General features: G+C 34.7%; 3 protein-coding genes across 3 annotated transcripts; 2 read left to right on the top strand and 1 right to left on the bottom strand.

Annotated features, from left to right (window-relative positions):
• The first annotated feature begins 329 nt into the window (after positions 1 to 329).
• Nprl3 (Nitrogen permease regulator-like 3) lies at positions 330 to 8,422 on the top strand. The gene is made up of 11 exons (XM_053752447.1): positions 330 to 845; positions 970 to 1,182; positions 1,602 to 1,696; positions 1,831 to 2,047; positions 2,307 to 2,461; positions 2,692 to 2,823; positions 2,957 to 3,121; positions 3,660 to 3,828; positions 4,068 to 4,719; positions 6,279 to 6,427; positions 6,831 to 8,422. The coding sequence occupies exons 1-11, from the start codon at positions 647 to 649 to the stop codon at positions 6,983 to 6,985; spliced, it is 2,301 nt and encodes a 766-aa protein (XP_053608422.1). The 5' UTR covers positions 330 to 646; the 3' UTR covers positions 6,986 to 8,422.
• A 457-nt stretch (positions 8,423 to 8,879) lies between these two features.
• Positions 8,880 to 12,179, top strand: LOC128674114 (motile sperm domain-containing protein 1-like). Its single transcript, XM_053752456.1, has 4 exons — positions 8,880 to 9,314; positions 9,456 to 9,619; positions 10,102 to 10,277; positions 10,537 to 12,179. Exons 1-4 carry the CDS (start codon positions 9,194 to 9,196, stop codon positions 10,724 to 10,726), a joined length of 651 nt encoding a protein of 216 aa, XP_053608431.1. The 5' UTR covers positions 8,880 to 9,193; the 3' UTR covers positions 10,727 to 12,179.
• A 130-nt stretch (positions 12,180 to 12,309) lies between these two features.
• On the bottom strand, positions 12,310 to 17,205 carry LOC128674113 (beta-1,4-galactosyltransferase 2-like). Its single transcript, XM_053752455.1, has 4 exons — positions 16,630 to 17,205; positions 16,001 to 16,273; positions 15,263 to 15,478; positions 12,310 to 14,871 (listed from the first exon to the last, which is right to left on the bottom strand). Exons 1-4 carry the CDS (start codon positions 16,989 to 16,991, stop codon positions 14,742 to 14,744), a joined length of 981 nt encoding a protein of 326 aa, XP_053608430.1. The 5' UTR covers positions 16,992 to 17,205; the 3' UTR covers positions 12,310 to 14,741.
• Between the last annotated feature and the right edge of the window lie 276 nt (positions 17,206 to 17,481).

Genomic DNA, 17,481 nt, shown 5'->3' with positions numbered 1-17,481 from the left:
GATTGCAGTCATCAAGTGAGTGGTTAACAGAAAACACTGTCTTTCAATTCACTCAAACTAGAAAGGAAAAGTCGTACAAACTTATTAGAAATTTACAATACATGTGATGAACGGGACAGAGCGCTACATTTTTGTCTCACATCGTACTTTAACGCCTATTACAAATTACAGCCACAAAAATATTTAAACATTACATTACAGCTTTAGGCATTGAAGTACACGTCAAATTTTGTATTTTGCATTGCAAGGCAAATTGCAAAGTGACACACATATGGTACATTTTCTCTATGGATACCAACTAAAAAAAACCTCTATGGTTACCATATGGAAAAGAATAAAAAATTCTCTATGGTTAATTTTGTTTTTGTGATTGTCATTCACAAAGAGTAAATTAATATGTCATTCATGAAAAATGTGGCGAATGGAATGGTGGAAAATGAATGTGTAATCTAATTTTTGAGATAGTAAAAAGAAGTACCTACTTAGCTACGAATCTAATCCTGAATAAAATGTTTTTGATGTACAGTAGTCTCGTAACTTGCTCACTAATAGTCGTGTCAGTGTTCCATACGTCATTGTTTACCTAATAATCTATATCATCCGTGTTATTTTATATCTATTTTCGTCGGTTTCTGTAGTCATAGTCATGGAAGTGAATCCCTTGAATATATTTTTTGTAAAATCTGATAGCAAAGGAGATAGGTTGCTCTTTAGGTATCCATACACAACAGAAAATAAGGATGAAAGTACACAGAAAAAGTGTGGCCGTCACAATCCATATGCACTCTCTTCTACCGAGGACCTATTACAGAACCCTCAGTCACAAACATCAAATATCTGCAAAGGTTAACCTTTTTCATATCTAATGATATTTAAATTCTCAGAAATGTTCATAGAATTATTACATTCTAATTGCCTGTGTTTATTTTTAGTTACTCTAATTTTTACTAATTAAGTATTGATTTTCAGGTCAGCTAAGTGGATTCACAGATGAAATGCTGTCTACTTTATTTGCGGTTAAGCCAGAGTTGTGCAACAGAAAGTTTGAGCTAAAAGTTAACGATGTCCGATTTGTTGGGCATCCTACACTACTACCCTACAGGACCAATAAGGATGACACGGCTGCTATGATACTTATAAATATTGTGTTTGCTTTGCAGGCATCTGCAAGCCATTCTATTGGTAATTTTTCTTTTTATTTTATTCCTCTTTAATCATACTTCTTGACTTCACTTTGCATGGTGTCAGTATCCCTAGTTGTCAAGACTATGGGCTTGCATATAAACCTTGAGAACATCAAGCCAGAACTTCTTGGGTTTGCCCCTTTGCTAAGGCCAAGTGGGTGTGGCATAGCCAGACATTTATCTCCTAAATAATTTGTCAGTCCTTATTGACCATCCAGCACAGGTGGCATTCCTCATTTTTATCTTCTCATCTTTGAATCCAATGCTCAGTTTTTACATGAAAGAAGGACAAATAAACACATTAACATTTATAATGTTAGTATTATAAATGTGAAAAAATTTTATTGTGATAACCTATAATTGTGCCCTATACGTATATGCAGTATATGTATAAATAATAATGTATTGTGGTTTCAGTTAAGTGTTATTACGATTTAAGTAAAAGACTGGGAAAAGCACTGAGGCATGAGGAGAAGAGGTGCTCATATTTGACTGAAGAAATGAAAATTATGGTAAATTTTATATGTTTTGTAAATTCAAATTTAACCTTTTCATGAAGACATAAACATAATGTAAATAATTACATTATGTTTGTCTTCATGAAAATATTAAATTGATATTTATCAACAAAATAATATTTTTTCAGCTAGCTGCTCATGATGAAGTTTCAGCCTTAGATAGTGAATTAAATTCAGGTGAAAATGATGAAGAAGAAGACAACCAACGTCACTCAGTGAGTTCCACAACACATGTTGCGGACAATGGGACGGAAGCTGGTCCAAAGTCAGCATTCCATCTCATTCTGCAGAGGAGTTCTCTGGCGAGGTCAATGAAATCAGTTTTTGAAGAACTAAGTAGCACAGGTTAGTGAAAAAATTTATTCTTTAATGTTAGAGGACCAGTTTTTGTGAGAAGTGACAGTATGCAGACATGTGCATACATCCCACTTATATTATAAAGGCGAAAGTTTGTGAGTATGTTTGTTATTACTAAAATCAGGACATTTAAATGGCGGTTGATGATGATACAAATAGAGCTGCACAAGTTAAATGAACTTTAGAACTGTCTTTGTTCTGTATTCGCACAGTGAATTCTTGTCATATTTTCAATGTTTGCTTTCAGGTATAGTTCAAGTGAGAATCAACAAATGGGTCCTATTGTCATTCTGCCTACCGCACAAAGCCCATCAAATACACAACAGGGGCCTTATCATAGAACCAGAGACAATAGACAAATGTTTGCAGAAATTGAGGCCTTACCATGGAATATTGTTGTTGGTAAATAGTTTTGTTGTGTTTGAAAACATTTGTAGGTGTAGTGTATTTTGATAGTTAATTAATACATGTAATGTTAATCCCTCATTTTATTAATATGTACATTCGTCTTACAAATTTATAACAAATCTATGTTCTAAAGTTAAAATATAGATTCATTTTGATATTTTATAAACATCTTTTCAAAGTGTTAGTATGTTCAGGTAATTTTATATAATTTGATAATTTTACAGGTTGACCCCAACGAACTTCTGGCTTCAATACCGCTGGACGGTAGCCCGGCTCTCTTGCGTCTCATAAAACTCTACAGTCCTCTAAAAAGCCTGCAAACCCTAGCCATCGAAGCAGATTTGAGTCTCACTCAGGTAAACCATCCATTATGATGTTATACATGTGAAATACTGTCTATCGCACTGTCAGTATTGTATAGTCAATAAGACAAACTCGATAGGAGTTGTTTTTATAATATGTAAAGATAACATATTGAACTGTTTCCAGGTGTTCCAACTTACTGGCCACCTGGTGTATTGGGCGAAGGCCACTGTGATCTACCCGCTGTGCGAAGGAAACGTCTATGTAGTAGCACCCGGAGCTAACGTGCATATCAACTCCCCTCTCGTGTATGAGTTCGCTAAGGAATTCCCTGGCCTTTGTTTATTGCAAGTAAGTTTCTTAATATAGTTATTTTACTTTAGATGTTATAAAAAAAGATTCAGAGTGTACAAAAACTACAACTTAATTCTATAAAAAGATATATGATATTGGCTTTGATCTTCCCATAGTTATAACAATGTTGGAAGGACTTTGAGGTCAGATTTTTTTTGAGATGCTTTATTTATTTTACGAATTATAAAACAAAAATGTTAATATCAATACATGTATTTTCTGCGTAATATATTTCATCTATTTCTGTACTCATTAAAATAATTTACACATACACTACAATAGTATATACATATGTTTAGTTTGGATTGAAACTAAACATGTTTACAAAATTTCGGCTGAATCCGTTGTAGATATCTACTTTAAACTTAATACATTATTATGATAAGCAACAACGGTTTACTGTTTATGTACTTTTTTGCATCATCGAATTATCGAATAACCATATTTTCTATCTTATTTACTGCACAGATATTATTTTTTCTCACTAGCATCTTTCCGACAACAATAAAAGCTTATGTAATGAATGTGACGTCAGATGCTGGGCGAGTTCTCTCTGCCGGCGCCGCTGTGGTACATAGCGCGCGGCGCGGCGCGCGGCGGGCGGCTGGCGCGCGCTGTGGGCTGGCTGCTGCAGCGCCGGCTGCTGCTGCAGCTGCACACCTACGTGCAGTTCAACTCGCACTCCTGCTGGCTCAGCGAACACGGTATATGACTGTATACTTGTATCCATGTTCACAAAATAAATTATTTCATCATGATTAAAAAAAAATTGTTTGCAAATCAAAGTCAATTATTAAATCAAACACAATAAACACAATTTTGATTTTTGCAATATTCATTAAAATTCAAAACGATCTATTTAAATTATTGTCAAGAAAGACAATTTTTACTATACATGTTATGACACATAATGAATAAATAAAACACATGTAAATGCTTTCAGATGGCAAAGAGTACTTCTGCGAGAAACACAACATCTATAACCAATCATGCAGCGTGTCATTCTCATCGCTCAACCAATTGCAGCTGAACGTTCCAGAACCTGTGGAACCGAGGGAGAGCACCAATCTCTTCCCGGACTCCGATGAGGACTGCCCAACGGAAAACAACCTCAACCAAACCGATTTCTCACACACAAAACCTATTGTCATTGAATCAGATTACACAAAGTACGACAAATTCAATGAAGCAGATTCCGCTAACCATTCGTTCGATGATGGAGTCGATTGTGTTGATGGACTGATCAAAACTAAAGAAACTAAAGGTGAATGTGAAAAAGATAAGAAAATACACGGAAATTCGGTAGATAGTGGTATTTCGAGCAATATAAATGGAAACGGTGAAACTAATGGGGTTAATGGTCATACGAACCTTAATAATAGTGATGATAAAACTGAGGAAAAAGTGAAAGTGCTGCCATCTAAGTTGTCAAATCTATCGTTGAGAGATAACGAGAGTACATTGAACACTAGCAGTGATGAAGACAAGTTTAGTGACCAGGAGATCTCGCCCAGGCAGAAGATGGGAAATGCTTTTTTAAATGGAGAAAAGAAAAATGGAGTTTCGTTAAACCTGAAACTGCAGAGTGAAATGAGGTGAGGAGATTTATATTTTATGATTATTGGTTAATTGAGTTATGATTGAAGTTTATCTAATCTACTAAAAGTAAAACTAGGTAGGTTTGGTTTATAACGTATGAATAGGATTCGAACTTTTTTATTTTGCTCTATACACCATAGTATCAGTACATTTTATAGTAAATTTATCAAATGAATATTGTTTACATGTAAATATTTGTAAGAAAACTAAAAGGACTATTGAAGATTAAAATCACATCATTTACTCAGAAAATAATCACGTCACTAGATTAAAATACGTCAAATTTTGCTATATAATAATATAATAAATTTTCAAAAAGTTACAAGCTACTGACAATTCGGAACGGTCACTGCTGAGAAGAAACGCCGAAAGAAACTCATTTAACAATCTGTCCTTATCATGCCAGAAGGGTTAACCATCTCTGTTTTTCACATTTCTTTTCTGATATCACAACAAAGTACTAAAAACAGGTTATGATTGTGATCGAGTGTTAAAAAATATATTAGGTCCTTACATATGAAATTGGCGTTTGGTATAGGAGGAACAAAAAGTCGAATTTTTTAATATAATATATTTATTTAATTAAAGTAAGATCCATTATTATCTATGCACTTTTGCCATCTCATAGGTAGTTCATTTATCCCTTTACAAAAAAAAAACATTCGGACAGGAATCAATAAAATCTTGGAACGCGGTTTATACTGGCCCAAGGTTTATACATATATTAAAAATTAGGAGTACGAATTTATTAATGTTGTGCAGTGCGTGGTCTAGCGTTGTCGTGAAGCAGCAGTGACGTGGAGTGATTGACTAGCCTCGGTTGTTTAGCAGCTAGCTTTCCATCATAGTTTGCAATTGCACTTTTCATCAATTATTTTATTTAAAAACCCTTCATTATTGTGCCGGTTAACTAATGTAACGCAGCAGTCGACACGCGTTTGCCGGTTTGCTTCACTCAATTCGAGAGGTACCCACCTTTCAAGTTTCTTAATCTTCCCAATTTTCTTCAAGTGGATTAAAATAGTTTTATCACTAACACCGAAGCCTGAAGCTAACTTTGACGTGGTTTGTGATGAATCCGCTTCCACAATCAATTCTTCATTATTAACTGCAGAACGGCCGGAGACCATGGCCGTCCACGGGACTTGTTCTGCAGGTCGAAATTTCCAGAATGACAACGTTGGAACCAAAAACGCATTGTGTTTTCTTTTACGACACGACCGCCATACACATCACTAAAACCTTTCGAGCCGTTTCCGCAGCACTGGTGCCACGGTGGAACTCGTACTCGTAAATAACGCGATATTTCAAGTTTTCAATTTTGTAAACTGAGTGACGCAAACAGAAAAATCAGAAGAAAAAAAAAACAAATTAATGACGGTTAACGAAACACAAATACATGTGTAAATAGCTGTATAAATTTGAATTTGGAATTCCTAACCAAAGAGGAGAAATTTGTGATTAAAGTGGCCAGTACAACAAAACGCCAATTTCATATGTAAAGACCTAATAAATGGATATAAACATTGAGCAATTGCCTGGTCGGATCCCCCAGCTTCCAGCAGCCGACGGTGTGGGCGATGCCGCGCAGCTGCTCGGAGCTGCTGGCGAGCTTCCCGGCCGCGGCCCGGCCGGCGCTGGCCGCGGCGCCCGCCGCCGGTCACGCCGACGACCTGCTGCTCTTGGCGCAGCTACATAAGAAGGGTACCTACTCTCTTTATTTGTCAGCGCGTTCATTTTCCACAGGAACATTTTTTTATTTGGAATGGTCTTTTGATGAAGGTACCCTATGTCCTTCATCATACTTCAAACTACTTACTTGTGTGCAAAATTTCAAGAAAATCTTGAAGGGGTAACGAACAAACTTAACATTTTTATTTAAAAGGGAAAATAATGTATTACGTAAAAACTATAAAATGTTATATTTTGTTTACATAAACTTGTAAATAATTAAATAAAGGTGGTCTATTAAAACGATCACACAGCCTTGATGTCTAAAGCCTTTTGATCGTCTTTATAGTCCACTTTTATTTATTTATACAAGTTTATAAAAATAATTTTTTAGGAAAAACCACATACCTATAATAGTATAACTTAATACTTGCAGGCTACTTCCGCGGCGAGCAGCATTTAGAGGAGATAATGTTCATGGAGAATGTGAGCCGCTCGCAGCTGATGCAGCTCCTGGACAAGTTCAAGCATGTGCTCATCACCTTCGAGACTGAAGACCCCGCTGTGGCCATGCTGTACCCCTACCAGTAGAGAAAGACATGTTATCACCACACTAACCACTCATTTAGCGTTTTCCTGGTTGTACTCGCGATTGTGACGCCTCCAGCCAGACGAGAGTATTGAAGGTTCCTCTGTTTTACAACCGGCCTCCTATCTGACATGGCAAGTGTTAGTGCGATCTAACTGAAGAGAAAATACTTTGATTAGCGTGTGCTTCCGCCCTAAAATAGGACCACTCCATATCCCCCTGTGCGTATCGTACGAGACAATTGAGAGATACCCAGCCTAGGCAAGTGATAGACAATAGTAACATTCCCGAAGAAGGTACATTTCAGGCAAACGGTCGGTTGTAAAATAGAAGCCGAATAGTCAACATTTGAAGGTTATTTTTAATGCTAACTTCGGGTTTCGCGGCGTCATAGCACCGAACGCGCCAGGGAACATGCGAAATGACTGAACTATAATGAAATGTGTAAAAATAAACCATTCAAGCAATTACTTGTCATTTCAAGACTGGATTAAAATTAACCGCCGCTGGTGTTACTCTGATTGGACTGCTAACCAACAAACATTTACACAATCGTACATTTTTTATATAACTTAGCTTAACTGTTGCCTTGATATATTCACTGCCCAAATCACATATAGAATATGATATAGATTTACTGCAAAGATTGTCGATAATATGGAAAAAATCAATTGTCATTATTTCATTAACCTAGTGTCATAAATATTTGTTATCATTGTTACAATAACCGCTGTAAGTATGCTTTTCCCGAGAAGAGTTTGTTTTGAGTCCCGAGTAATGCTACAAACATCCAACATTTTATTTTTGGTTCATTTTCGTTTTTGGTTCACAAATGAGCTAGATAGATATATGTATCTATCAATCGCATTTGTGTGCCAAAAACGAGACTGCGGAAGAGTCCGGTAATACCCTGAGATGAAAGAGGAAGAGAGATATACGTATTTACGACGAAATGAGCATAATTTACTCCGCGATATTTATTTATATTATTTATTTATTGTTATATTGCAAGAGTTTGTAATTTATTAATTTCTACTCCAATCATGCTCCCCCTCGGCCTAAAAACATTCATCTGTAGAGGAGTTTGTCAAGAAAGAGAAGAAATTAAATGTCTAAATCTATTTGGTGTTGCAATGCCAACAAAAACTTAGTTCGTCAATTCACAATTTCTATTGGTGCATTATTTATTATGCTTGGCTGTTCCTAAATTTTGCAATGTGCATACAAAAAGCCAGGTAAATTACCAATAGATATGTTTTTTTATTGTACTATTTTTATAGTCTAATTATTATATTACACATTATCTGGCTCTCTGTATGAAAATATTTATCATTATATCTAGAAAAGAAACCGCCTAGCATTAATCATAAATAATAATTGTTAATATATTTAAAATACTTTTGTATAACTATAGAAAAATAAAATAATTCGCCATGAAATCTATTATTTTTTAATGATAAACGCAAAATCTACTACTGGACGGATTTCTTGAAATTTGACACACGGGTAGTATATAACCTGGAATAACACATACTTTTTATCTTATAATTCTCATCTGAGCGAAGATTCAGGGCGCAGTTAGTATTAGGGCGCAGCGCTATTAGTAATATATGCATCATTAATAACTCACGGACGGGTCTACTGGAAGATTTTATTCGAAATAAAATGTTATAAGTTTGACCGCTAACTGTGTCTGTCTATGTACGTGGCACCGTAGCTCAACGGGTGAACCGATTAGGATGTGTTTTTTTCATGCGGTCGTTCTTAGATATGTTGGATAAAAACTGTTTAGCCGTTCAAAAGTTCGACAACTTTTGAACGGCTAAACAGTTTGAAGGAAAAAAAAACGAAATGAATATTGAAAGTCGGGGTTTTTTTTAAATTTGTCTATCATAAAAAGATCTACACTGTCCACGAGCCACAATAGCTGCGGCTTTGCTCTTCTGAGGATGAATGTGCATGGACATTATATTATGATTACATTACATACAGAAAATATTGGATTCAAGTAGTAGTTCATTGATCCGTGATTTTTCTTTTTCATTAATTTAAATAATCACTATTTCAAATCAATGATTTTTATCGATTTTGTTTGTTGCAAGCACAACACTACTGACAAGCAAACGTCAAAATAAATATATGCTATCTTGCAGCTGGCGCAGTGTCTGAGATTGTTTTTCTTTGTTGTTGATAGCGAAAATACTTGAAAAATGAAGAATTTCCCTGTATTTGTTTTCCCCGTATCTTTAGAATTTTATTTAAATGCTAGACATACACATAAACAATTACTGACTGTTTATAACCCGTACGATTTTTCTGTGAATTTTAAAGGTGAATAATGTTGGTGTCATATGGTTCATAGAAAGATGTGAATTTACGAAGGCCTTAGGGCTTTTATTTATTCGTAGATAATTTGATATTATAGTTCTTGATAATATTTACGATCATGACGAAATACGATTTCATTTTCAGTACTGTGCACGTCGCCTAACAAATTTACTGTAATCGATCCCGAAGGTGTTATAGCTCCACAAAGCTGTATAGACATTGTAGTAAGATACACACAGCCTTCTATTTCTCATTGTGACACAACAGAGAAGTTTAGGATAACAATGTATGACAGGAACACTCAACAGGTAAGATCAACCTATAAGTTATGTCACAACGTATCATGATTCTCTTTCTGTATAATTAATTTTAAGTACCTAGTGAAGCAAAAAAATATTTTGAATACATACATATAAAACTATAAATCTAAATAAGCATCTTCCTATGTGTAGTGACATTCTTCAAACAATTTTAGATTTAGATTTTCCAAAAGTGTTTACCATGACCACAGATTATCTGTGGCCAACATTGAATGTTCCCGAGTGCAGGAGTCAGGGCACATGGGGCAAGACAGTAGATACTTCATAGTTTAAAACGGCATGTCACATCATTCTGATCATGATCATCGTAAAAATTCAAAGTATTATTAACTCAGTCAGTCTTCTGGTGAGAATCAAAATTTTTATTTTAAATAACTAAGTTCTTGCTATGATCTTGAACTTTGAAACTGTAACTGAATGACTACTTTTTTAGTTATAGTTAATAATAAAAAATAATGTACCTATTTCAGGCCTTGGGAAAAAGGGACATTCCTACAAAATTAATAGAAGGAGAACCATCCAGTACAAATCCAGAAAGTTTAGGTGACAGTTTTCACCCCCTTGCAGCCAGAACTGCACCTGTCAGGCCGATAGAGGAGCAGCCACGCATCACATCTTCACAGTGCCACCACCCAGCACACCACAGGTATGAATTATCTTAATAAAAAGTGTGTTTCTTGATAGGTCCCACAAATAAGTTCAACCACCTGTTTGATACTACTTACTAGTAAGCCAATACCAATGCTAGGAAGAAGTACTTTCACACACTAATAACTAGGAAGAAGTACTTTCACTCACTTACATTGAAAATAGAGAGAGAGTAGCTGTTCCACTAGTCTGTACTAGCTCCTCTCCTTGTGGGAAAATATGGATTTCTTAGTTTATAATAAAAAAAATATTTACAGAGAACAACAGCCTGTGAATGTGGTGGCCGTGGCAGTCAGTATATGCTGCATCGCTGCACTTTTGCTGCCCACACAACCAGAGCAAGTGCCCAAGTCTCAGTGGCCTGAGTGGCTTCACATTGGCTCTAATCTTAAACTAGTATTTTCGTTTGTTCTCGGATTAGTAAGTATGCTAGTTTTGAGGCCATAAAGTTAATTGATAGATTTTACTCTTTTGTGGTGGTGATTTGATAGAGCTGGCTTCTATTTAGTACCTGCTGTTGACATATGTTTCAAGCATTTATGTGCATCTATGTTTGTACCTATCAATTTTTGGGTGTATATGTGAATTTTATTTGAAATCATTGAGTATACATTTGATCAGACATAATATTTCATACAATACTTCTAAAATCTGATAAGTTTGCTCTAAAGTGAATTGGAATTATTCCAATCTGTAACTGTGTTTGTCCTCTTAGATTGACTGATTGGGAAAAGTTATGTCTTGATCCTATTTACAGGAGATTTACAGGGTAAATTCACTGGCAATTTTTAACATCTGTATCATCGACCGCGATTGATAATGACCTGTGTGATCTGAAGAAGACCATAATTTCTAATAAGTTAAATACATAATATACATTTGACTTTTTGTTGGGCTTTCAGGATTTTCTTAGGTGGGGTGATTTCCTCAGGTAGGGGTCTAAGTACTACTGTACATTATGTGTACTTATATGGTTATTACAATGATATTATTACAAATTGTAAGATTGCTGTGGAATATTTTTCTTTTTTTAAAATTGGTGCTAGTTATATGTTTTATTAATGTGACAATGATGTGATTTTATAATAATTTTTATTAATATGGTGTAAGTTTTGTGATTTTAAAATTTAAATCTGGCATTCTTGTTGTTTCAATCTGAACAAACCTAAATTATACAAGGCTATTAGTACTTATATTTTCCCATCCATATTACGAGTACTAACACTTCTGTTAAGAGAGCACTCCCGGCTTACTAGCGTTACGATCTTATTTTATATCAATATCTTTTAATTTAGAGTGAAAACTAAAAAATATGCCACAGGAGATTATGCTACGCTAGATAAAGAGTTTTAAAAGACAGTATTATACAATATGTAGTCAGAACCAACATCCTTGAATTGGGAAACAATATAAACGCCTAGGATTTTGATTACCACCATCCAATAAAAAACATTCTAATGTAATTAATTATCATAATATGTAGTACCACTTCTAGTCTTCACTAATAAATAAAATAAATGGATAACAATGTGATTGGTCGCGCTAGTGTGCGGGTAGGCCGTGATACTGATTCGTATTTTATTTTGAAATACTCTTTGTGTTAACCCTAAATTATATGGATATGTATATAAAAAAATAGACTATGCAATGCATATTTTAATGTAAATAGTTTGTATTTGAGTCTTGTATAACTGTGAGTGAATGGTCTTATTTTAATTAATATGAAGGGATGTTTAATGTTTACTGTATGTACCACAAGATTTTTGACGAATAAATAATCAGTACTATAAAGTAGTTCGGTTAAAGATCTTGTGTATAAAAATCCATCAATCCTTTGTAAAATCCCTTGTGATTGGGACCACCTTTAAAAGTTCATGCCAAATATAATATCAATAAATCATACTATGTCTTATTTTTAGTAGGGTATAATTGCTCAAATATTTTTAATTCTGTTCCTAGATAAAGTTATAGCTAAATAGGTATTCCGATGTATTTTAGACGCAAGAATTTTAAAAATAACACACAGGTAATAATTTTGCAAAGAACTCTAATTTGTGACCAACAATTAAGAACAAAATCACAACACAATTCCCTGCATGCCTATTATTGATGAGCAAATAGTACAGTCGACAGCACATAAACCTACTCGAAGACATTGTAAATTCGCCACGATATAGAGCAGGGTAACTTGACGTGAGGTCGACTGTACATATTTTCTATGTTTAGTTTCCGCATTAAACTAAGATACGTCAATTAAAAGTCCATTTATTTTATGATTATAACACTTGTGAACTATAAGCTAACGAGCTTTATCACAACTGTACATTAGTATTATCAGTTGGATTAGTACTATCAGAAGGAACTGTAAGTCCGCTGTACTTCACCCAGGTGGAGAACCTAGGGGAATCATGGGATTCCTTTAGTAGAGACTTTAAAGTTATATTTAATTTTAATTGACGCAGTTGGATATAATGTAAACGGACTTTCTGTTAGGACATAAAATAATAGTTTACGAATAAGTTCAATTTGATACATTTTAAAACATAACGTTAATTGTATGCTCTGTGTTAAGTCAGCGCACGCGAGGTCCGTCTCAGTCACAATGTTAGGTGAGAACACGGACCAAATATAATCGACTAGCTGCATAACGCGATTTACATTTCATTATGGACAGTACTATGCAATACCCATCTACTTCGTAAGGCGCCATTGACTACATTGACAAATTATTTGGCTAAATCCCACAGGAATCGCGTGCTTTGCGTGTGTTAATAAGGTAAGTAACGAAACATATAATAAAAAAATATCGGGAAGTGGAATTCGTTTTGAATGTAATCAAAGATGCAAACATGAAAATGACAGACAAATAAAAAGAAAAAAAAATAAGGCGATTAGACTTAACACAGCGCCCACATCACATTTTCTGATAAATTGATCGTAGTACTTTCATATCCTATACCTAAGCTATATTATAATTATAAATCTATTTGGTTGTGAAAAAAGAGTATTTATTGTGCTCAGTTGCTTACTATTCTACTTCGTCTTATCACTATTTGTGACTGTGAAATAGGTAATTAGTAAGTGGACAACGTTTGAAATATCACGCTTTTTATGACGGCATTATCGCTTTTTATGAAGATCAATTCGCACTACAAGGTATTGAAGCAAGTTATTTTCTTAACAGCAGTAAGTAAATTATTTCAACTTTTTGCTTAGTTTATCACATTCTGAAGAAAATACGGGACGGCTCATTGTTTTATAAGATAGCTATAATTTATAATTGAAACTGTTTAATTAGGTACAATTTAAATATTAACAATTCCTTGTTTCGCAGACTTATCGTCGTTTCTCACTCCGTAACGTATAGTATCACACATTCAAATTGTATGATATGTAATTGCTAAATATATAATTACTTATCATATATATTTATAACATCCTAAATGTACACAAGTTATTCCTTCGGCCACTTTGAAATCTTTGAAAATCAAACATAATAAAGATAAACTTGGTTTTAAAGTCATCTGCAAATACTTCAACAGCTTCCTAAATAATTATATAGTTAAAGTAATTGTATGTAAATTACTCAATAAATGATTGAATCCTATTTCAGCTAGCATACTATGAACTAGTAGTAGTACTTACTCACATTTGTGTATGCAAATTTGTTTACTCGGAAGTTGCAGTTTAAACTAACTTTGTAATAGAAGAGTATTCAAAACTCATTGCTCAGTCGTTCTCAGTTTTTTTTCTATGGGTTTCGTCACTGACATGTATTGACGTACGTCGAATCTTTATACAATTTCTACGTTGTTCTGCGTTGATCGGTCGACGGACGTCAACGTAACGGGGCACGACTGAGCAATGGGGCATGGCTCTTACGTGTGTACTTTTTTATAGAATACAGCCAGTTACAATTCCATATCAAAAACGCGTTGTGCAATAGGGGTGATCTGGCATTTAAACGGAAACTACTAATTTAATGTTCGTAATTAATCATATTATTATACTATAACTCTATTTCAACCTGCACACTGGTTGATATAATTTCACTAGTATGTATGCGACTACTTCCCACTAGATGACGGTAGATTGTCGTATCTTATTATGCCTTTATCCTAGTGTTAGAGCGTGCTCCCATTGCTCAGTCGTGCTCCGTTGTTTTCTATAGGATTTGACACTGACGGCGTTGTCGTCTATCGAAACTTCAATATCTACGTTCTTCTGCGTAGATCCGTCCACGGATGTCAACATGACGAAGGACGACACAGCGTGACTGACAATGGGAACACGTGCTTATCAGTCAGCATTAACACACTCGATAAGAATCGTATTTCAACTAGCTTTCTAATAAACTAAGTAATCGAGGTCAAAGAGAGGGCAGGCACTCTAAAATTTCATCTACTAAGCGAGAAACGTGTGATATGAATGTAATAACGTATATACCTAGTAACGAGATATGCTACAAATCGACCATGATATGAGTGAAGAGCGGATGAAGAACAGTCGCTACTTCTGTGTACTTGAGCGTGTTGAGGCCGTCCACAGATATCTTGTCCTTTGAGTACTTGACAGATTTCTGACCCCTGTCCCTGAAAACATACAAAGGGACAATTGATTATATACAGTTTTTATTTATTTATCAATTTTTAATAACAACTTTGTTACTAGTTATTATTAGTTACAAAGTATTGATCCTGGTCAGACACAAGTGTAAGCACTCAGTAGTGAAAGCACAAGTGAAGGGTGATCAGTTCACCCATTCAAAGAAAATTTCACCCAGTTTTATATAGACACAGCCACAAATAAATAAATAAATAAAAATAATATCTGCAAGATTCAAAACAATATTTGTTTATCATATAGGAGTAGATTATTGCTGTTAGTAAAAAGAAAAAATAAATCATGAATTAATGAAATGTAAATCTAACTGAGGACGCTTATGCCCAGCAGTGGAAGCTAATAGCTACATACAAAACTAACCTTCTAAACTGTGACTCCTGAGTCACTTTATGGTACCGACTAGTGCTGGGCTCAAAACGGCAAGGCTTCAAGCCCTCTGCCTCGAGGCGTGCATACAAGTCATCATCCTCCCCAGCCCAGCCAAAGAACTCGTTGCTCATCCCATTGACTGCCTTAAATTGCTTCGATATTATTGCTACAGCACCATCGAACAGGTTTAAGTATGGTATCACAAATCTGAAAGTAATAGATAATATTCATAAAAATATGTACTTTAATATCCATATAACAATTAGTATCAATCCAATTTACAGCTTACATGTACATACATCTTAATTGTATAACAAGTGCACTATTCATAGGGAAATGTAAGAAGAAAAAGAAAAAAGAACATAACAAAAAATAAAATACTTACACCAATTCAAAAGCAAGACTTAAACAACCCATTCTCCTTTATCATTGTATTTTTTTAATACTGTAGTAACTGCAAAATCAAAATACATCAAAGGAATAAAAAAAAACAAAAAGAAAATACATAAAAATAATTATATTTTATTGGCAGAATATGTGTCAAGTCCACCATTTGTACATAATTTTGTGCAATAATGTTTTCAAACAAATAAATTTTAAATTTAATCACAAGGTAAAGTGTACTAATACTACTGTATTAATACTAATAATTTAATAATAACTCAGTAGTAGTAACAGTAGTATTAGTACTAAATTAAAAATCAAGAGACAATACAAATAACCTCCCACCTGAACTTATTAATACTGGATGACATGTGTCTAGGACTCTTTGTACAAGCATATAGATTGGAAGGTCTCAAGGGCAGCAGGTCAACATCGTGTAATACCAGGCACGGGTAGCCGGCCTTCATAGCTGCGACGGCACCTATGTTCAAAAGCTTTGCTCTGTTGAAAGGGCGGGAATCCATCTGCTCTACCACATAGATCCTGTAGTGGATGCATTGACGGTGTAGGAACATATGCATATATACTAGAAAACCTCGTAATTGCTCTGCTATATCTCTGTAAATAACCATTTATCATCAGTAAAAATTTGCAAAAGAATTTTTATCACTGCTTGATATAAACATTAGCTATAAAAAGCTGCTTGTAAATAGATAAATCAGCACCAGAGTAGAGAACTATGTATTAATTAAAAAGAATGTTATGTACCACTAAGATCTATCTCTCTTTCATTGGAGTGTTGCCAGATGCATTCTCAACAGAGTTATCCATAATACTGGTTTTATAGGTGGGCTGTCTGAACTAATGCTGTTGTTGCAACCTTTAAGACTATTTATCCCTTAGAACGGCCTCGGCCTCCCACGAACGGTAAGCCCAAGGCAACATGTGGTCCAAATTGAAGGGAGAATACTAACCTATAAGGAACTATAATTGCGGTACTAAATTTAGGTTTGCAATCAGACGGAGCGTATTCCCCTCCTTCTTTAATCTTATGGTTTTCAATCAAATCTCCATCGGCGAGGCTGAGGGATAGTGTTGTGTCGTCGAAGATTACGTCACGGTAGTCGCAATTCAATACTGCACTGCTTGTAAAATTAGCCGCAGTTTCTTCATGCAAATTGTGCACAATCACATCTTTTTCTATGTATTCATAATTTCCTCGGACGTTCATATCAGGATGGAGGATTATTAATAAGAAAATTACAAGAGATCCGCAGAATACTATTTTCTTTTTCCATCCATGACGCATTGTTGTTAAGTAATGTTTATTATGCATAAGTTCAACACCAAGTATATTTAGTAACGCATTAGATCTATTTGGTAATAACAAGAAAAAACATGGAATACCTAAACAGACATACCTAAATTCATAAAATCATTAGGTACCTACAAAACACACAAGCACAAACACAAATATTTTGTTTGATGATTTTTCAAATCAAATTCAAGAGATAACTGTCACTGTCAAAACTGACACTTCCTTCACTAACTGCACTTGCTTTCTCATCTGTGTTTTCTTTATGTTGGTAGATCTTGCTTGACTTTATTCTTGACGGAAAAATAAACACAGGTGTACTTTTCCAGTTCCCGCCCAGCATCACACTCACACACACTCAAAAATAAAAAAGTTTGATGTCCTTTTGTCATATAGGTATATAGGTAGTTAGATCAATGTAATGTTTTTATATCTATGAGTTAGGTACCTACATACTTGTGTAGACAAAAATTGTGTCTCCTTTGGAGGTTTAGCCTTCAATGTAATGTTT

The sequence above is a fragment of the Plodia interpunctella genome, chromosome 12 (genome assembly GCF_027563975.2).
Source record: "Plodia interpunctella isolate USDA-ARS_2022_Savannah chromosome 12, ilPloInte3.2, whole genome shotgun sequence".
Classification (NCBI taxonomy): domain Eukaryota; kingdom Metazoa; phylum Arthropoda; class Insecta; order Lepidoptera; family Pyralidae; genus Plodia; species Plodia interpunctella.
Note: the sequence above shows the minus strand (reverse complement) of the source record. Positions and strands in the feature narration are given on the sequence as shown.